Genomic DNA, 21,745 nt, shown 5'->3' on the forward strand with positions numbered 1-21,745 from the left:
TTTAGTAGAGATATGGTTTCACTATGTTGGCCAGGCTGATCTTGAACTCCTGACCTCAAGTGATCCACCTGTGTCAGCCTCCCAAAATACTGGGATTACAGTCTTGAGCCACCATGCCCAGCCAAGTTTCTTTCTTGCTTCTTTTTTTTTGAGACGGAGTTGCCCAGGCTGGAGTGCAGTGGCCGGATCTCAGCTCACTGCAAGCTCCGCCCCCCGGGTTTCATTCTCCTGCCTCAGCCTCCTGAGTAGCTGGGACTACAGGCGCCCGCCACCTCGCACAGCTAGTTTTTTGTATTTTTTAGTAGAGACGGGGTTTCACCGTGTTAGCCAGGATGGTCTCGATCTCCTGACCTCGTGATCCACCCGTCTCGGCCTCCCAAAGTGCTGGGATTACAGGCTTGAGCCACCACGCCCGGCCCAAGTTTCTTTCTTTACTGATGAGTTTTAGCACACATTTTCATATCATTTTTAGTTTTTGGAAATTCTTTATTTTTTTTTTTTTGAGACAGAGTCTCGCAATGTTGGCCAGGCTAGAGTGCAGTGGTGAGATCTTGGCTCACTGCAAACTCCGCTTCTCGGGTTCAAACGATTCTTCTGCCTCAGCCTCCGGAGTAGCTGGGATTACAGGTGCCCACCACCATGCCCCGCTAAGTTTTTGTATTTTTAGTAGAGACAGTGTTTCACTGTGTTGGCCAGGCTGGCCTTGATCTCCTGACCTTGTGATCAGCCTGTCTTGGCCTCCCAAAGTGCTAGGATTGCAGGTGTGAGCCACCACACCCAGCTGAAATTCTTTAGTGAATTGCCTGCTCAAATCTTCTGCCTGTTTTTCTGTTGAATTGTCTGTATTTTTCTTTTTTATTTTATTTTGTTTTTTTTGTTTTTGTTTTTGAGATGGAGTCTTGCTCTGTCCCCCAGGCTGGAGTGCAGTGGCATGCTCTCAGCTCACTGCAAGCTCCACCTCCTGGGTTCACACCATTCTCCTGCCTCAGCCTCCCGAGTAGCTGGGACTACAGGCGCCCGCCACCACACCTGGGTAATTTTTTGGTATTTTTAGTAGAGACGGGGTTTCACCATGTTAGCCAGGATGGTCTCGATCTCCTGACCTTGTGATCCGCCCGTCTCGGCCTCCCAAAGTGCTGGGAATACAGGCTTGAGCCACCGCGCCTGGCCGTCTGTATTTTTCTTAATAATGTGTAAGGGTTCTTTATATATTCTGCTTATGGGACTTTGCATGTTCTACAAACTACAAGTATCTTTTTCTACTCTGAATTGAATTTAGCTCTCTTTATGGTTTTCTTTTCTGTGAGCAGAAGTTTTTAATGATTACTGTAGTCAAATGTATCTATCTTTTCTTTTATGCTTCACACTTCTAGGGACTTAAGAAATTCTTCCTTAGCCTATATTTGAATCTTACATAAATGGAATCACCACATATGTATAGTCAGCCCTTCCTATTCGTGGATTCTGCATCCACAGACTCAACCAATCATGGATGTAAAATACATGTAGTTGGCCCTCTGTATTAATAGGTTGAGAGCCATAGTTGGTTTAAACCAACTTACTGTGCCATTTTGTATAAGGGACTTGAGCATCTGCAGATTTTGGTGTCTGCCATGATCCTGGAACCAAACCTCAACCCTCCTCACCCCTCCCACCTGGTACAGAGGGCCAGCTGTACATTGTTGTCTTTTTTAATATATCTTTGCCTGCCACAAGGCCATGAAGATATTCTCCACTGTTTTCTTTTTAATAGACGATTCTTGTTCCTTTCCATGAGAGAAAAATGTTTTCCTCTAACAGGCTAAATTTTTACTGTGATAAATTCAGATATGGTTAGCTTTATTCCTGTTATGCTTTGCCTCTGGTAGCATTTTTCAGTCTGAGGACTTACATCTTTTTTGTGTGTGATAGGAAATTCTTAGTAGTCATCTCTTCAAATATTGCCTTGTTACCATTTCCTTTTTTCCTTCTGTTAGACTGACATAAAACGTCTGTATTATCTCCTGTGTCTCTTACTCTTCATCTATTTTTCCATTTATACTGCCTTTATATATATTTCTTTGGCCTTCATTTGTGTTGATTTGCTAATATATTCTGTAACAATGACTTTTACACTTTTCAACCTGTCCATTAAATTTTTCCCTTAAAATGGTATAAACTATGTTTATAAACATAGTAGAATATATAGAATGTATATACATAAACATATAATTATGACAATAATCTTTACATCTGCAGACTTACATGTGCAAGAGATTTGTTAGGAAATACACTTAGGAATACCATTGCGGGATCTTGGTGTACATGCTTACTCAACTTGGCAAGGTGATGCCAAACTGTTTTCCAAGTGATGTATTAGTTTATGTGGGAAGTACTTTTGTTCCACCATCTCTCCTTATGATAAGATATTTTCATTTTTTGATAATCTGATTGATGAGTATGAAATCTTATTTTATCATTTTAAATTAAATTTCCCTGGTCGTTATTGAAGATAATTACCTTTCCATACGTTTATTGGTCATTAGTGTCTCTTCTGTGTAATGTCATTTTGATCCCTTTTGTATTAGGCTAATTTGTCTTTTTCCTAAGATTTGTAGGAATTCCTTGTATAAATTCTAGATACTCATTTTTGGTCAATCACATGGTTTGTAGATATGTTTTCCAGTTTACATCTTTTTTATTCACTTTTGTTATGATATCTTTTGATGAATAGTAATTATTTGTGTTAATATTGTCAAATTGTATGTTTAATGGTTAAATTATATATTGCTTGTAAACATTTTTTTTTTTTTTTTTTTTTTTGAGACGGAGTCTCGCTCTGTTGCCCAGGCTGGAGTCCAGTGGCCGGATCTCAGCTCACTGCAAGCTCCGCCTCCCGGGTTTACGCCATTCTCCTGCCTCAGCCTCCCGAGTAGCTGGGACTACAGGCGCCCGCCATCTCGCCCGGCTAATTTTTTGTATTTTTTAATAGAGACGGGTTTTCACCGTGTTAGCCAGGATGGTCTCGATCTCCTGACCTCGTGATCCGCCCGCCTCAGCCTCCCAAAGTGCTGGGATTACAGGCTTGAGCCACCGCGCCCGGCCGCTTGTAAACATTTTTATCTTTTTCCTGTATGCTTTATACTTTTTGGATCCTCAGAAACCTTTCCTAGCCCAATTTGCTATTTTAATTCCTAGATTTTTTTTTTTTTTTTTTTTTTAGACAGAAAAAGTCAGACAGGCTAGAGTGCAGTGGAACAATCACAGCTCACTGCAGCTTCTACCTGCTAGGCTCAGGTGATCCTCTCACCTCAGCCTCCTGAGACTGCAGGCACGTGCTGTCACTCCTGGCTAACTTTTTATATTTTTTGTAGAGACAGGGTTTTGCCGTGTTGCCCATGCTGATCTCGAACTCCCAAGAATTTTTATGTTTTCGCTTTCTTATTAAAGCCCTATGAATGCAACTTTAATTGATTTTTATGAATAGTATGAGATGCAGATCAGTTATTTTTCCTGTATAGAAAACGAATTGGCTGGGTGTGGTAACTTATGCCTATAATCCCAGCACTTGGGGAGGTTAAGGCAGGAGGGTTGCTTGAGCCCAGGAATTCAAAACCAGCCTGGGTAACAGAGGGAAACACCATCTTCTAAAAAAAAAAATTATGTTTCCCTCTCAAATGAAAACTCCATCTATTCTTCACTGATCAACAATGCTCCTCTGTCATATATTCAGATTTCATATATGCACGGGTCTTTCTTGTTACTTTGAGCCTTGTTATCCCTGCCTAAATTACTCATGTTTATATACGAAGTCTTGATTTCTGGTAGGACATATCCCTCCACCTTTTCTTTAGGCGTGTGTTGGTTATACTTATCTCTGTGATCTTTCATATAGTATTAAAAATTACTTTATGTTTTATTTAAAATGTTGAGTTTTTAATATGTATAATTACATTGAATTTGGCCAGGTATGGTGGCTCACGCCTGTAATCTCAGCATTTTGGGAGGCCGAGGTGGGCAGATCAGTTGAGGCCAGGAGTTCGAGACCAGCCTGGCCAACATGGTAAAACCCTGGCTGTACTAAAAATACAAAAATTAGCCAGGCGTGGTAGCGCACAACTGTAATCCCAGCCACTCGGGAGGTAGAGGCACAAGAATTGCTTGAACCCAGAAGGTGGAGGTTGCAGTGAACCGAGATTGTGCCACTGCACTCCCGTCTGGGTGATGGAGTGAGACTCTGTCTCAAAAAAAAAAAAAAAAAAATCAACAAAAGCAAACACAAAAATTAGCCAGGTGTGGTGGCGCACACCTGTTGTCCCAGCTACTCGGGAGTCCGAGGCATGAGAATCACTTGAACCCAGGAGGCAGAGATTGCAGTGAGCCAAGATGGTACCACTGTACTGTAGCCTGGGCAACAGAGCGAGATTCTGTCTCAAAAAAAAAAAAAAAAATTACATTGAATTTTTATATCACTTTAGTAGTAACTGATATCTTTATTATATTAAATCATGTCTGCCATTATCACAGTACTTTTCTCCATTTATTTAGGCCTTCTTGATGGTATTTCAGTGTATTTTTATAAACTTATCCCAAAAAAGGGCTTATAGTTCATTTGATATTTTATTTCTAGGTATTTTCTGTATATTTTTGGCGGTCTACAAATGCAGTTGACTTGTTTATTGCATAGGGTATACACAGAGATAATTCCAGCTGGAGTGTAGTGGTGAACCCACAGCTCACTGCAGTCTGGACCTCCTGGGCTCAAGCGATCTTCCTACTTCCCCGAGTAGCTGAAACTGCAGATGTGTGCCCCCATGCCCAACTAATTTTTAAAATTGTGATAGAAACCAGGTCTCCCTGTGTTGTCTAGGCTGATTTTGAACTCCTGGGCTCAAGTAGTCCTCCCATCTTGGCCTCCCAAAGTGCTGGGATTACCGCACCTGGCCCAAGATAAGCCTTCTAGTTTTGGCAGAAGGCACAGGAAATGGGATTCTTTTTTTTGCGAGGGACAGAGTCTCGCTCTGCCACCTAGGCTGGAGTGCAGTGGCTCATTCTCGGCTCACTGCAACCTCCATCTCCTCGGTTCAAGCAATCCTCCTGCCTCAGCTTCCCGACTAGCTTGGATTACAGGCATGTGCCACCACACCCGGCTAATTTTTTGTATTTTTAGTAGAGATGGGGTTTCACCACAGTAGCCAGGATGGGAGGAAATGGGATTCTTAACACCAAGAGAGATTGGAGCAATCTCTTGCTTGTGTGTGTATTTACATACATGTGTACATACATACATATATGTATATATACACAAATATGTGTCTATATTCCCCCTGCCGGTTTTTGCACGTCCCAGCCTCCAGACAATCTCACAGCAGCAGCAGCAACAGTGGAAGCAGTGGGGGCCTGCAGGTATCTCAAACTACAAGGGGTAGGAATCTTCTTTTCCTATTAGAGTTGCTGTGGAGTGAGCCCCCATTACTTTTTTTCTCTGTTTCCTCCTGCCATACCCAGGCATAGCTATAGAAAGTATACAGCAGAGGGAGGTAACTAAAACCCCAGCATTATGACTGGAGAACTGAACAGGGGAGCTCCAGGGAACTAGAAAGTATCAAGAAGATCCCAGAAAGGAACAAGTTCAAAAAAGCAACCCATGTTCAAGTTCAAAAAACCCAAAGTTGGCCCCGGCATGGTGGCTCACGCCTGTAATCGCAGCACTTTTGTAGGCCGAGGTGGGTGGATCACCTGAGGTCGGGAGTTTGAGACCAGCTTGACCAACATGGAGAAACCCCGTCTCTACTAAAAATACAAAATCAGCTGGGCATGGTGACACATGCCTGTAATCTCAGCTACTCGGGAGGCTGAGGCAGGAGAATTGCTTGAACCCGGGAGGCGGAGGTTGGGGTGAGCCGAGATCATGCCATTGCACTCCAGCCTGGGCAACAAGAGCGAAACTCCATCTAAAACAAACAAACAAACAAAAAAGCCCAAAGTTCAAAAAAACTCAGTTTTTAGGAACTCTTAGGCTCATTTTTGCCTGAATATATGTGGATCTGTCCCTAAATAACATATCAAAGACTTTAAGAACTAAAGTGTAAGTTTCAGATTGGATTGGATGGTGCACACAGTGGACAAATCCAAATAACACTGCAAAGGCCTTGAAAACTGACACTGGAGTCACAGTCCACACAAGGCTTGTTGGAACTTGCAGCCTGAACCCAACACGGTCAATACCTATTAAAACAAAAGTATCAACCATCTCCATAGGATTTATTTTATGTTTTATTATTTTTTAATTTATTTATTTTTTCTGAGACAGAGTCTCGCTCTGTCGCCCAGGCTGGAGTGCAGTGGCGCGATCTTGGCTCACTGCAACCTCTCCCTCCTGGGTTCAAGGGATTCTCCTGCCTCAGCCTCCCCGAGTAGCTGGGACTGCACACATAGTGGCACACGTCTGTGGTTTCAGCTACTCGTGGGCTAAGGTAGGAGGATCACTTGAGCCCAGGAGGTCCAGACTGCAGTGAGCTGTGGGTTCACCACTACACTCCAGCTGGAATTATCTCTACCCTATGCAATAAACAAGTCAAATTAACCACTAAGCCTAGCTATTTTTTTTTTTATTGTTTTTTTATTTTTAGTAGAGACGAGGTTTTACTATGTTGGCCAGGCTGGTCTCGAACTCTTGACCTCAGGTGATCCGCCCGCCTCGGCCTCCCAGAGTGCTGGGATCACAGGCGTGAGCCACTGCGCCCAGCCAAGAATTTTAATTAGATGTATCTTGGTATAATTTCTGAAGTTCAAAGAAACAGAAAACTCCACTAAAGTAACAACCTAGTGACTCAGGGTGTATCCTATACATGTTTGTGTTTGGTGCTGCCCCTGCAGTTCTCTAAAGTTCTGAATTAGTTACCAGCCTCAAGCTATCAGGGGATTTAATATGGAAATCTGGATTTCTGGTTTTCTTTGGAGAGCTGGAAAGCAGCACTGGACCTTCATTCTTACATGACAGCTGTCTCCTGGATTTAACAAGCACTTAACCCCTTTGAGAAGGAGTGCAGGCTCTTTCACTAACCACTGTCCCCACTATTGCCTACTCCCACACAGACCCTGAGGGCACAGCCTGAGCTGCAACGTACATTTGCAATATTACTTTCCTTAATTTCACCTTCATTACTGAAGGATATTTTTGCTAGATATAAAATTCCGAGGCCGGGCGCGGTGGCTCAAGCCTGTAATCCCAGCACTTTGGGAGGCCGAGACGGGCGGATCACGAAGTCAGGAGATCGAGACCACCCTGGCTAATATGGTGAAACCCTGTCTCTACTTAAAAATACAAAAAAAAACTAGCCGGGCGACGAGGCGGGCGCCTGTAGTCCCAGCTACTCGGGAGGCTGAGGCAGGAGAATGGCGTAAACCCGGAGGCGGAGCTTGCAGTGAGCTGAGATCTGGCCACTGCACTCCAGCCTGGGTGGCAGAGCGAGACTCCGTCTCAAAAAAATAAAATAAAATAAAATAAAATAAAATAAAATTCCGGATTGACAGCTCTTTTTTTCAGCACAATAAATTATTGTTCCACTTTTTTCTGGCCTCCAGAGTTTATGAAGAGTAATCTAGTCATTCAAATCATTGTTTCACCTAAAAGAAATACATTATTTTTTTACAGTTCTTTCACGATTTCTTTTGTCTTTCATTTTCAGCAGTTTGATTATGATATATCTGACTATGGATTTCTTTGGTTTATCCTATTTCGGGTGGCTGAGCTTCTCAAAATGGCTTTGTTTGTTGTATCTTTCACCAAAATTAGTAAGTTTTCAGCCATTATTTCTTCAAATCTTTTTTGAGTCCTGTACTTTCTCTTCTTCTGAAACCCTGATGACTCAAATGTTAAATCTTTTCTTGTTTTACATTCCCAGAGGCTGTGTTCTTTTTACATTTTCCATCTTATTTTCACTGTTATTCATATTAGCTAATTTCTTTTGAACTATCTTCAAGTTTATTGACTTTATTACCTCCATTCTGCTTTTGAGTGGTTTTTATTTCGGCTCCTGCACTTTTCAGTTCTAAAATGTGTTTATTCTTCTTTATATCTTCTACTCTTTTGCTGAAACTTTCTATTTTTATATTGGTTTGCAGAGTGTGCATGATTCCTTGTTCAAGCATTTTTAAAATAGCTGCTTTAAAGTCATTATCTGATAATTCCAACATGAATCACCTTTATTTTGGTGTCTGTTGTCTTTTGCTATATGAGTTAACATTTTCTTCATTCTTCATATGTTGAGTGATTTTGGATGGTATCCTAAGGCATTCTGAATATTATTCTGTAAGACCCTCGATCTTCTTTTAATCCTATGGAAGCCAGGCACAGTGGCTTACGCCTGTAATCCCAGCACTTTGGGAGGTCGAGGTGGGCAGATCACTTGAGGTCAGGAGTTCGAGACCAGCCTGGCCAATGTGTTGAAACCTGTCTTTACTAAAAATATAAAAACATTAACTGGGTGTGATCTCAGCTACTTGAGAGGCTGAGGCAGGAGGATCTTTTGAACCCAGGAGGCGGAGGTTGCAGTGAGCTGAGATCACGCCCCTATACTCTCGCCTGGGCAACAGAGCAAGATTCCATCTCAAAAAAAAAAAAAATTTAATAGGCTGGGTGCGGTGGCTCACGCCTGTAATCCCAGCAGCTTGGGAGGCCAAGGTGGGTGGATCACAAGATCAGGAGTTCAAGACCAGCCTGGCCAAGATGGTGAAACCCCATCTCTACTAAAAATACAAAAGTTAGCCAGGCGTGGTGGTGCATGCCTGTAATCCTAGCTACTTGGGAGGCTGAGGCAAAAACAAAATGAAACAAAAACCACTTTCCTCATATATATTGCTCAGCAAAAAGGGAACCATCTGAGTACTAAGAGTTTTCATCAACCCTGGAAATTTGTTTTATTAGGGTTCTATATCATTGCCATATTTTCCTTCCAGAATTCATATTTTACATTCATTTTATTTCTTACGTCAATTTTTCTTCCCTGTGACTTACTGTTTTCTGTCATCATTTTCATCCTTCTCTGAAAGTTTTTTAGACGATTCATTCCAGCTTTTTCCCTAGCTTTATTGAGGTATATTTGGCAAATAGAAATTATATATATTGGCTGGGTGTGGTGGCTCAAGCCTGTAATCCCAGCACTTTTGGGGGGCCGAGGCAGGTGGATCACCTGAGGTCAGGATTGTGTGACCAGCCTGACCAATATGGCGAAACCCATCTCTACTAAAAATACAAAAATTAGCCTGGTGTGGTGGTGCATGCCTGTAGTCCCAGCTACTTGGGAGACTGAGGCAGGAGAATTGCTTGAACCCAGGAGGCAGAGGTTGCAGTGAGCCAAGATCGTGCCATTGCACTCCAGCCTGGGCAACAAGAGCGAAAACTTTCTCAAAAAAAAAAAAATATATATATATATATTTACAGTATACAATTAGGTGTTTTGATATATGTGTACGCATTGTGAAATGATTACCATAATCAAGCCAATTAATGTATCTGTCACATCACACAGTTACCAATTTGTATATATGTGTATATGGTAAGAACATTAAGATCTACTCCCATAATAAATTCCAAGTATATAATACAGTATTATAAACTATAGTTACCATGGTATACATTCTGTACTGGTATTACTATTAATGGTATGTACTTACATGGCAGTACATACTATTAATATATAATGCTGTATATTAGATCTCCAGAAATTTTTTATTCTGCATAACTGGAACTTTGTACCGTTTGACCAATATATTCTTTCCTCCATCCCCCAACCCCTGGCAACCTTCATTCTACGCTCTTCTTCTATGAGTTCAACGTTTTAGAGTTCATATATAAGTGAGATCACTGCAGTATCTGTCTTTCTGTGCCTGGCTTATTTCACATATGCCCTCCAGCTTTATCTATGTTGTTGAAAGTAACAGGATTTTCTTCATTTTTAAGGTTTAATAATATTCCAGTGTTTGTGTATTTGTATATATACACACACATTCCATTGTGTGTGTGTGTGTGTGTATACATATATACACCCACACATCACATTTTCTTTATCAATGTATCCATTGATTCCATATCTTGGCTATCATGAATGATGCTGCAATGAACATAAGAATGCAGATATTTTTTCCCCATACTGATTTGATTTCATTTGGATATATACCCAGAAGTGAGTTTGCTGGGTTATAGGGTAGTTTTGAGAAACCTCCATGCTGTTTTTGGTAATGGCTGTTTCAATTTATGCTAACAGTGTACAAGGATTCCCTTTTTGCCACATCCTTTCCAACACTTGTTATTTTTTTGTCCTTTTGATTATAGCAGTTCTGACAGGTGTGAGAGGATTTTGTTTGTTTGTTTGTTTGTTTGTTTGAGATGGAGTCTCACTCTTGTTGCCCAGGCTGGAGTGCAGTGGTGTAATCTCGGCTCACTGCAACCTCTGCCTCTCGGGTTCAAGTGATTCTCCCGCCTCAGCCTCCCAAGTAGCTGAGATTACAGGTGCCCGCCACTATGCCTGGATACTTTTTGTATTTTAGTAGAGATGGGGTTTCGTCATGTTGGTCAGGCTGGTGTCGAACTCCTGACCTCAAGTGATCCACCTGCCTTGGCCTCCCAAAGTGCTGGGATTATAGACCTGAGCCATGGTATCCGGCAATGAGGTGATATTTCATTGTGGTTTCAATTTCCATTTTCCTGATGATTAGTAATGTTGAGTGTTTTTTCATATACCTATTGGCTGTTTCTATGTCTTCTTTTGAGAAATGCCCACTTTTTAAATTGGGTTATTTGTTTTCTTGTTACTGAGTTGAGTTCCTTATATATGTTGGATATTAGCATCTTACCAGATACAAGGCTTGAAAATATTTTATCCCGCTCTGTGGATAGTCTCTTTACTCTGTTGTTTCCTTTGCTGTGCAGAAGCTTTTTAGTTTGATGTAATCACATTTTTCTATTTTTTGCTTTTCTTTTCTGTGTTTTGGGGTCATATGCAAAAAATCATTGCCTAGACTGATGTCATGGAACTTTCCCTCCTCTGTTTTCTTCTAGTAGTTTTATAGTTTTGTGTCTTATGTTTAAGTCTTTAATCCATTTTGAGTTCACTTTTGTATATGTATGTGATAGGAATTCTATTTTATTCTTTTGCATGTGGACATCCAGTTTCTCATCACCATTTATTGAACTGTCTTTTCTCCATTGTGTGTTCTTGGCATTTTTATTGAAAATCCAATGACCATAAATGCAAGGGTTCTGTATGGATTCTTGGTTCTGTATTCTGTTCCATTGGTTGATGGAACCAATAGACCATTGGTTGATGTGTCTATTTTTATGCCAGTGCCATGCTGTTTTGATTACTGCAGCTTTGTCATCTGTTTTGAAATCTATCTGATGTAGTGATGCCTCCAGCTTTGTTCTTCTTGTTCAAGATTACCTTGACTATTCAGGGTCTTTTATGGTTCCGTATGAATTTTAGGATTGTTTTTGCTGTTTCTGTGAAAAGTACCTTTGGAATTTTGTTAGGGATTCCACTGAATCTGTACATTGCTTTGGGTTGTATGGACATTTTAACAATATTAATTCTTCCCATTTATGAATACAGAATATATTTTCATTTATTTGTGGCTTCATTTTTTTTATTATACTTTAAGTTCTGGGATACATGTGCAGAATGTGCAGGTTTGTTACGTAGGTATACACATGCCATGGTGGTTTGCTGCACCCATCAACCCGTCATCTACATTAGGTATTTCTTCTAATCCTATCCCTCTCCTAGCTCCCCACCACACCCTTTTCTATTTAATGCAATTTTTTTTTAGACAAGAGTCTCACTCTGTTGCTCAGGCTGGAGTGCAGTGGTGTGATCTCAGCTCACTACAATCTATGCCTCCGGGTTCAAGCAATTCTTCTGCCTCAGCCTCCCGAGTGGCTGGGACTACAGGCACATGCTGCCACGCCCAGCTAATTTTTTTTTCTTTTATTTATTTATTTATTCTTTGAATTTTAGTAGAGATGGGGCTTCACTATGTTGCCCAGGCTAGTCTTGAACTCCTGAGCTCAGCCAATCCACCTGCCTTGGCTTTCCAAAGTGCTATGATTACAGGCGTTATCCACCACGCCTGGCGTGTCTTCATTTTTTTTTTTTTTTTTTTTTTTTTTTTTTTTGAGGCAGAGTCTGGCTCTGTCGCCCAGGCTGGAGTGCAGTGGCGCGATCTCGGCTCACTGCAAGCTCCGCCTCCCGGGTTCACGCCATTCTCCTGCCTCAGCCTCCTGAGTAGCTGGGACTACAGGCGCCCGCCACCGCGCCCGGCTAATTTTTTGTATTTTTGGTAGAGACGGGGTTTCACCATGGTCTCGATCTCCTGACCTTGTGATCCGCCCGCCTCGGCCTCCCAAAGTGCTGGGATTACAGGCGTGAGCCACCGCGCCCGGCCGTCTTCATTTTTTTTAATCAATGTTTTATAGTTTTATGTATACAGATTTCCTTTGTTAAATTTTTTCCCAAGTATTTTATTCTTTTTGATGTTATTATACACAGGATTGTTTTCTTGATTTCTTTTTCTGATAATTTGTTGCTAGTGTATCGAAACAACCGATTTTTGTATCTTACTGAATACACATACATTTATAACTCTTTTTTTTTTTTTTTTTTTTTGAGACGGAGTCTTGCTCTATCGCCCAGGCTGCAGTGCAGTGGCGCAATCTCGGCTCACTGCAAGCTCCGCCTCCCACGTTTATGCCATTCTCCTGCCTTAGCCTCTCTGTTAGCTGGGACTACAGGGGCCTGCCGCCACGCCCGGCTAATTTTTTGTATTTTTAGTAGGGGTTTCACCATGTTAGCCAGGATGGTCTCAATCTCCTGACCTCATGATCCACCCGCCTTGGCCTCCCAAAGTGCTGGAATTACTGGTATGAGCACACTGAGCTGTAAATAAATAACATTTATTACTTCTAACAGTTTTATGGTAGATCCTCTAGGGTTTTTTTGAATTTGGATGGCTTTTATTCCTTTTTATTGCCTTAAATGAATAAAAAGGACTTTTGGTACTATGTTGAGCAGAGTGTCAAGAGCAGACATCCTTGTCTTGTTTCTGATCTTAGTGGAAAAACCTTTATCTTTCCAATGTTGAGGATAATGTTAGCTGTAGGTTTGTCATATATGGCCTTTATTATGTTGAGGTAGATTCCTTGTACACCTAATTTGTTGAGAGAGTGTTGATTATGGAAGTATGTTCAATTTTGTAAGATTATTTTTCTGTGTCTACTGAAATGATCATATGGTTTTTGTCCTTCCCTCTGTTAATGTGATGTATCACATTGATTGATTTGCTTATGTTGAAACGTCCCTGTATCCTAGGAATAAATCTCCCTTGATCATGGCGTATGATCCTTATAATGTGCTGTTGAATTCCATTTGCTAGTATTTTGTTGAGGATTTCTGTATCTATGTTCATCAAGGATATTGGCCTGTTATTTTCTTGTAGATTTTTTGCCGGGCTTTGATATCAGGTGAATACTATCCTCATAAAATGAGTTTGGAAGTGTTCCGTCTTCAGCATTTTGGAAGCGTTTGAGAAGAATTGGAGTTAATTCTTCTTTAAGTGTTCGATAGAATTTACTTGTGAAGCCATCAAGTCTTTGTCTCTTCTTTATTAGGAGGTTTTGGATTACTGATTGAACTATCCTACTCATAATTGGTCTGTTCAGATTTTCTCTTTCTTCATGATTCAGGCTTGGTAGTTGTATGTTTCTAGGAATGTATCCTTTTTTTCCTAGTTTATCCAATTTGTTGGCATATAATTATTCATAGTAGTCGCTTATGATTCTTCATTTGTGGTGGTGGTGTTGTTTTAGAGATGAGGTCTCTCTCTGTTGCCCAGGCTAGAGTACAGTGGCATGATCATAACTCACTCTGGTTTTGAACTCCTGGGTTCAGGCAGTCTTCCTGCCTCAACCTCTCAAGTAACTGGGCCTATAGTTGTGCACCACTCTGCCGAGCTAATCCTGTCTGTTTTATGGTGTCTTTGTTCCTATCTCACTCTTTCTTTCTGATTTGATTTTTTATGGTGGTATGATTTGATGTCTCCTTGTCTTCAGTGTATCTACTAGAGAGTTTTTCTTTGTGGTTACCATAAGGCTTACATAAAACATCTCATAGTTATAACAGTCTATTGTAAGCTAATAATAACTTAAGTTTAGGCTGGGTGTGGTGGCTCCCACCTGTATTCCCAGCACTTTGGGAGGCTGAGGTGGAAGGATCGCTTGAGCCCAGAAATTTGAGACCAGCCTGGGCAACATAGTGAGACCCTGTCTCTACCAAAATGTTTAAGGATCTCTTGAGGTCAGGAGTTTGAAAGCAGTCTGGCCACCATGATGAAACTTTGTCTCTACTAAAAATACAAAAAATTAACCAGATGCGGTGGCAGGCACCTGTAATCCCAGCTACTTGGGAGGCTGAGGCAGGAGAATTGCTTGAACCTGGGAGGCGGAGGTTGCAGCAAACCGAGATTGCGCCACTGCACTCCAGCCTGGGAGACAGAGCAAGACTGTCTCAAAAAAAAGTTAACCAGGTGTGGTGGTACACATCTAGTTCCAGCTACTCAGGAGGTTGAGGTAGGAGGATCCTTTGAGCCCAGGAGGTTGAGGCTACAGTGAGAACTCTGGCCTGGGCTACAGAGCAAGACCCTGTTTCTCAATAATAATAATAATAGTAATCATAATAGCTTAACTTTGACCACATACAAAAGTCTGCATTTTTCCACCTACATTACGTTATTGATGTTACAATGTACATCTTTTATATATTGTGCATCTATTAGCAAATGATTGTAGGTTTATTTTTAATACCTTTGTCTTTTAACTTTTTTTTTTTTTTTTTTTTGAGACAGAGTCTTTCTCTGTCACCCAGGCTGGAGTGCAGTGGCACGAATTCAGCTCACTGTACCTCTACCTCCCGGGTTCAAGCAATTCTCCTGCCTCAGCCTCCTGAGTAACTGGGATTACAGGCACACGCTACCTACCCAGCTAATTTTTATATTTTTAGTAGAGACGGGATTTCACCATATTGGTCAGGCTTGTGTCGAACTCCTGACCTTGTGATCGGCCCGCCCCAGCATCCCAAAGTGCTAGGATTACAGGTGTGAGCCACTGTGCCCAACCTTGTCTATTAACTTTTATACTAGAGTTAAAAGTGATTTATGCACTATTATTACATTATCAGAGTATTCTGAATATAACTATATTCATACCTTTACAATGAGTTTTATATTTTTATATTGTTAGTGTCCCTTTCTTTCTACTTGAAGAACTCTTTTTGGTGTTTCTTATAAGTTAAATCTAGTGGTAATTTCCTCTCATGTCTTTTGTTTGGGATTCAGTGATCAAATTAAATGCCTTATAGCTATCAGAGAAAGATTGTATGATGTCCTTTTTTTTTTTTTTTTGGTTTTTTGGTTTTTTTTTGAGGCGGAGTCTCACTCTGTCACCCAGGCTGGAGTGCAGTGGCGCGATCTTGGCTCACTGCAAGCCTCGCCTCTCGGGTTCAGGCCATTCTCCTGCCTCAGCCTCCGGAGTAGCTGGGACTACAGGCGCCCGCTACCTCGCCCAGCTAATTTTTTGTATTTTTAGTAGAGATGGGTTTTCACCGTGTTGGCCAAGATGGTCTCGATCTCCTGACCTCGTGATCCGCCCACCTCGACCTCCCGAAGTGCAGGGATTACAGGCTTGAGCCACTGCGCCCGGCATGATGTACATTTTTACCATATCATCTAGTATGATTTCAAACTATCTTCCTTACATAATTCAGAACGTTATTCCACAAAAAGATTGAGTACCTACTAGTGTCATACACTTGATGGTTTTACAGATGATAAAAACAGTGTTCATTGAGGTTTCATAATTTGTCTATGGCCCCTCAGCTAGTTAAAAAGTCCAGAATTGGCCGGGCGCGGTGGCTCAAGCCTGTAATCCCAGCACTTTGGGAGGCCGAGACGGGTGGATCACGAGGTCAGGAGATCGAGACCATCCTGGCTAACCGGGTGAAACCCCGTCTCTACTAAAAAATACAAAAAACTAGCCGGGCGAGGTGGTGGGCGCCTACAGTTCCAGCTACTCGGGAGGCTGAGGCAGGAGAATGGCATGAACCCGAAAGGTGGGGCTTGCAGTGAGCTGAGATCCGGCCACTGCACTCCAGTTTGGGCTACAGAACGAGACTCTGTCTAAAAAAAAAAAAAAGAAAGTCCAGAATTCAGACCTCTTTTACAACCCTAAAGCCTTCAGTTTTCTCAACCACCTTGCTATACTCATTTTTTCTTTTCATCATAGCTCATTTCATAGTCATTTCTTTCTCCATGGATAAGTGATAAGAATACTAGCTGAGATCCTGTCCCTCTGTAACCAGACCAAGCTATTTCTTTTAAAAATGTATTTGTGGCCGGGCGCGGTGGCTCAAGCCTGTAATCCCAGCACTTTGGGAGGCCGAGACGGGCGGATCACAAGATCAGGAGATCGAGACCATCCTGGCTAACACGGTGAAACCCCGTCTCTACTAAAAAAATACAAAAAACTAGCCGGGCGAGGTGGCAGGCGCCTGTAGTCCCAGCTACTCCAGAGGCTGAGGCAGGAGAATGGCGTAAACCCGCGAGGCGGAGCTTGCAGTGAGCTGAGATCCGGCCACTGCACTCCAGCCTGGGAGACAGAGCCAGACTCCGTCCCAAAAAATAAAAATAAAAATGTATTTGTATTACATGTATATTATAATAGTTTACAAAGCTGTACCTTCCTTACCCCTCCATTTCCTTGTCTAAGAGTCAGTGACTTTCAAGTCTTCTAGCTATTCTCCCTGACTTTATTTTTTTTAGGAGTCAAGGGGTCGGGCCTAATGTCCCCACTTTTGTATGGAAATTCTTTTTTTGTGTGTTGTCTGTTCGTTTGTTTGTTTGAGACGGAGTCTCGCTCTGTTCCCTAGGTTGGAGTGCAGTGGCGCTATCTTGGCTCACTGCAACCTCCGCCTCCTGGGTTCAAGCAATTCTCCTGCCTCAGCCTCCTGAGTAGCTGGGATTATAGGCGCGCGCTACCACACCCGGCTAATTTTTGTATTTTTAGTAGAGACGGGATTTCACCATTTGGGTCAGGCTGATCTCAAACTCCTGACCTCGTGATCCACCTGCCTGGGCCTCCCAAAGGGCTGGGATTACAGGCATAAGCCACCGTGCCTGGCGGAATTCTTCCGTGGTATTTACAAACATTAATCCCAATCCTCACAACAGTTGTAAGGGCTATAATTCCTATTGTATTAGACAGAAAACTGCAGGTTTGGAAAGTTGAACTGATTTGCCCAAGAAAACAAGGCTTATAATTATTCAAGTTTGAGTATAAAATGCATGTAACTGAATCTAGTATCTCTGATCTGTCAGTAGCATACAATGCCTTCCATTTTACTCTCTCTCCGTTTCTTGAACCTACAAATGTCTTTTCTACCCGTCAGTCATCACTACTATAGTGCTCATGTACTTATTAAGTCCTCTCTTCTCTTTAACAAAGGCCAGCATCTCAGAATTACAAGACAAACTCTATTTTCATCAAACCCCAAACGTATATCATATCTGTGCGCAAATGAGTCCTACCTACCACTCATACTATGTTCATTCCACTCTTGACTTTTCTTAAGCTAGACTTTCTTCTGGATGGCTACCCTCTAGTTCCTTATCATTTTTTAAAGAGCTCTGGACCTCCAGTTACAGAATCCAGACCAGGGCTATCCAAGAGAACATTCAGTGGTGTTGGAAATGTTTTATATTTGTGATGTTTAGTACAGACTTCCAGTACAAAAGCTACCAGCCAAGTTTGGCTGTTGAACATTGGAGATGTGAATAGTGTGACTGAGAAACTGAATTTTCAAGTTCGGCTGTTTATTTCAAAATAAAATGCACACTTCATTTAAATTATTTGAAATTTTGAAAACGACATGTAGCTAGCAGCTACCGTGTTAGACAATGCATATCTAACCAGGGGCTGGCAAACTTTTTCTTTTCTTTTTGAGACAGAGTCTCGCTCTGTCGCCCAGGCTGGAGTGCAGTGGCCGGATCTCAGCTCACTGCAAGCTCCTCCTGCCGGGTTTACGCCATTCTCCTGCCTCAGCCTCCCGAGTAGCTGGGACTACAGGCGCCCGCCACCTCGCCCGGCTAGTTTTTTGTATTTTTTAGTAGAGACAGGGTTTCACTGTGTTAGCCAGGATGGTCTCAATCTCCTGACCTCGTGATCCGCCTGTCTCGGCCTCCCAAAGTGCTGGGATTACAGGCTTGAGCCACCGCGCCCAGCCCAAACTTTTTCTTGAAAGGCAAATAGTAAGTATTTTAGGTTTGCAGTTCACACATTCTGTGTCATAACTACTCACTTCTGCCCTTTTAGCACAAAAGCATCCATAGACAATACGTAACAAGTATGGCTAATAAAACTTCAGTTATAAAAATCGGTGCAGGGCCATAGGCCATAGTTTACTGATGCCTGGGAATTTTCCATTAGGCGTATTCATTTCATCCTGACAATAGCCCTGTTAACGGTGTGATTGATTATTTATTTATTTATTTATTGAGACAGAGACTCACTCTGTTGCCCAGGCTGGAGTGCAGTGGCGCAATCTCAGCTCACTGCAACCTCTGCCTCCCGGGTTCAAGCAATTCTCGTGCCTTAGCCTCCCCAGTAGCTGGGATTACAGGCTCATGCCACCATGCCCAGCCAATTTTTATATTTTTAGTAGAGACAGGTTTCACCATGTTGGCCAGGCTGATCTCAAACTCCTGACCTCAAGTGTTCTGCCTGCCTCACCCACCCAAGGTGCTGGGAGTACAGGTGTGAGCCACCATGCCTGGCCATTTCCCTTATTTTACAATTAATACTGTGGGATCCTATTATATGTCCCGTGTGTGTATATGCAATGAGACATTTTGTGTGTATATGATTAGAGTCATCCTTTAACAAGGGAGATAGGACTAAGGCATGTGTGTATTTAGAAAGCTTCCCAAAGTAATCCTGATCTGTAGCAATGTTTGGGAAGCAGTGACTTATTTTGTTTTCCTAATCACTACCCTCATCTTATTAGGTAACCTGTCTTCTAACTCTCTTGTTTCCTCATTCATTTGTTTAAAAAAATCAGTGAAATTCTCCTATATTGATTGAAGTTTTGTTTCTCCCAAATAAGAAAAACATGAGTGAATTACTTTCATATTTTCTTTCAGTCCTAGAATCAAGATGTGAGACCAAGAAATTATTTCTGAAGAAAGAAATTTATGAAATAGAATCAACCCAATGGGAAATAATGGAAAAACTCACAAGACATGATTTTCAGTGCTGTAGTTTCAGAGATGCTTGGGATTGTAATATCCAGTTTGAGAAACAACTCGGCTCTCAGCGGGGATATTTCAATCCATTGGTATTCACTCATGAAGATCTGCCCACTTTGAGTCAGCATCCACCCTTTACATTACAGCAAATCATTAATAGTAAAAAGAAATTCTGTGCATCTAAAGAATATAGGAGAACCTTTAGACATGGCTCACAATTTGCTACACATGAGATAATTCATACCATTGAGAAGCCCTATGAATGTAAGGAATGTGGAAAGTCCTTTAGACATCCCTCAAGACTCGCTCATCATCAGAAAATTCATACTGGCAAGAAACCCTTTGAATGTAAGGAATGTGGGAAAACCTTTATCTGTGCCTCAGACCTTACTCGACATCACAGAATTCACACTGGTGAGAAACCCTATGAATGTAAGGAATGTGGGAAGGCCTTTAGTAGTGGTTCCAACTTCACTCGACATCAGAGAATTCACACGGGTGAGAAGCCTTATGAATGCAAAGAATGCGGGAAAGCCTTTAGTAGTGGCTCAAACTTTACTCAACATCAGAGAATTCATACTGGGGAAAAACCCTATGAATGTAAGGAATGTGGCAATGCCTTTAGTCAGAGCTCACAACTTATTAAACATCAAAGAATCCATACAGGTGAGAAACCTTATGAATGTAAGGAATGTGAAAAGGCTTTTCGTTCTGGCTCAGACCTTACTAGACATCAGAGAATTCATACTGGTGAGAAACCCTATGAATGTAAGATATGTGGGAAGGCTTATTCTCAGAGTTCACAGCTTATTAGTCATCATAGAATTCATACTAGTGAGAAACCCTATGAATATAGGGAATGTGGAAAGGACTTTAATTATAACCCACAACTTATTGAGCATCAAAATTTGTACTGGTGATGAGCCAGAATATATGAAATGTGTAGGGAGGCTTTTAATTATGGCTCAAAACAATTTATCTTGTTAATAATTTCCCTAGATGGAATAATGTAGAAACATTGTATTTGTGGACTACAGCTTATTCAGCCTGGGAAAAATAATGTTGGAGAAACACCCTATGATAGAATATATTTTGAAAACCTTAACTAAATGCTCACTTCTCTTGACATCAGATAGTTCAGTCTGTTGTACTGAAAATGACAGCACTTTTTTTTTTTTTTTTTTTTGAGACGGAGTCTCACTCTGTCGCCAGGCTGGAGTGCAGTGGCCGGATCTCAGCTCACTGCAAGCTCCGCCTGCCGGGTTTACACCATTCTCCTGCCTCAGCCTCCCGAGTAGCTGGGACTACAGGCACCCGCCATCTCGCCGGCTAGTTTTTTGTAGTTTTTCATAGAAATGGGGTTTCACCGTGTTAGCCAGGATGGTCTCGATCTCCTGACCTCGTGATCCACCCGTCTCGGCCTCCCAAAGTGCTGAGATTACAGGCTTGCGCCACCGCGCCCAGCATGACAGCACTTTTAACACCTTTCTAACCTTCTTAAACATCAGAGAATTTTTGTAGAAATGTAGTCCTGTGGTTTTCATTTTTTCCTGTAATTTGTCTAACTGTTACATTCTTAAAAATACCTTTAGTATCTGGGAGAAATGACCTCTTTATTTCTGAAGATGGCTTATTCCTTTCGTTCTTTATAACATTAAGGCTTTCTTACTGTAAAAATGTTCATGAACAACATTTTACGTAATAGAGATCCTTCAATATCTTCATGGTGTTTTGTTGTGTTACTGTAATATCACTTATGAAATCCTACTGGTGGATATCATAGTCTCCTCTAGATATTTTGCCATAATACATGCCAAAATACAAGTCCCTGATGGACATTCTCCCTAAGCGCATATTCGTATCATATCTTTTAACTGCAGAAATAGTGTGTGAATATATTTTCCTTATAAAAGATGCAAACATTACAAAAAGGCAAATGTACCCTTTGACCATTGTCTTGTGTCCATTCCCTTCCCAAAGTATAGTCTTTATCGGTTTATTGTTTATTGCTGATCATTTTTCTGTTGATATATACATGCGTGTCTCAGTAAACATTAGAAAATGGGGGATAATTCTAATACCTACCTCATAATGCTTTGTGAGGGTTAAATAAATTAAGACCCATAAAGTGCTTAGCAGTGTGCCTGACGTGATAAAGGCATACTCACTGAATGTTAGTCATCATTATTATATTCATTGTCATCAGTATTATTATTTGTAGAAAGGCTTTTTAACTTCTGCAGAACATAGTCACCATTAGGCAGGGTAATTGACTGAAGAAAGACCCTTTTTGAAGGTAACAAGTTAAGAAAATTTCCCATCATCATGTACTTCCTGTTGAACATGGAATAATCCTAGCTGTTGGTGGGGAAAGTACTGTGAATAATGTGTGTGAAGGACTTTATACCGGAATACT

At 41.4% G+C, this 21,745-nt stretch overlaps 1 protein-coding gene and 1 long non-coding RNA gene across 3 annotated transcripts in view; one reads left to right on the plus strand and one right to left on the minus strand.

Annotated features, from left to right (window-relative positions):
* ZNF566 (zinc finger protein 566) overlaps positions 1 to 20,593 on the plus strand; it is a 44,450-nt gene extending 23,857 nt beyond the window's left edge. Inside the window, exon 5 of one of the 2 annotated variants that reach the window (XM_033225944.1) lies at positions 19,225 to 20,593. In XM_033225944.1, coding sequence (XP_033081835.1) covers positions 19,225 to 20,249 — 1,025 coding nt within the window. In that variant the 3' untranslated portion in view covers positions 20,250 to 20,593. The remainder of the gene's footprint in view (positions 1 to 19,224) is intronic. The other variant, XM_033225946.1, reaches the window with a different exon arrangement.
* On the minus strand, positions 1,780 to 18,407 carry LOC117092418. Its single transcript, XR_004440807.1, has 3 exons — positions 18,314 to 18,407; positions 5,456 to 5,462; positions 1,780 to 1,791 (listed from the first exon to the last, which is right to left on the minus strand). It is a non-coding gene; the product is annotated as an uncharacterized LOC117092418 (long non-coding RNA).
* Positions 20,594 to 21,745: the final 1,152 nt, after the last annotated feature.

This window comes from Trachypithecus francoisi, unplaced genomic scaffold (genome assembly GCF_009764315.1).
Source record: "Trachypithecus francoisi isolate TF-2019V2 unplaced genomic scaffold, Tfra_2.0 Lachesis_group12, whole genome shotgun sequence".
In the NCBI taxonomy this organism is placed as follows: domain Eukaryota; kingdom Metazoa; phylum Chordata; class Mammalia; order Primates; family Cercopithecidae; genus Trachypithecus; species Trachypithecus francoisi.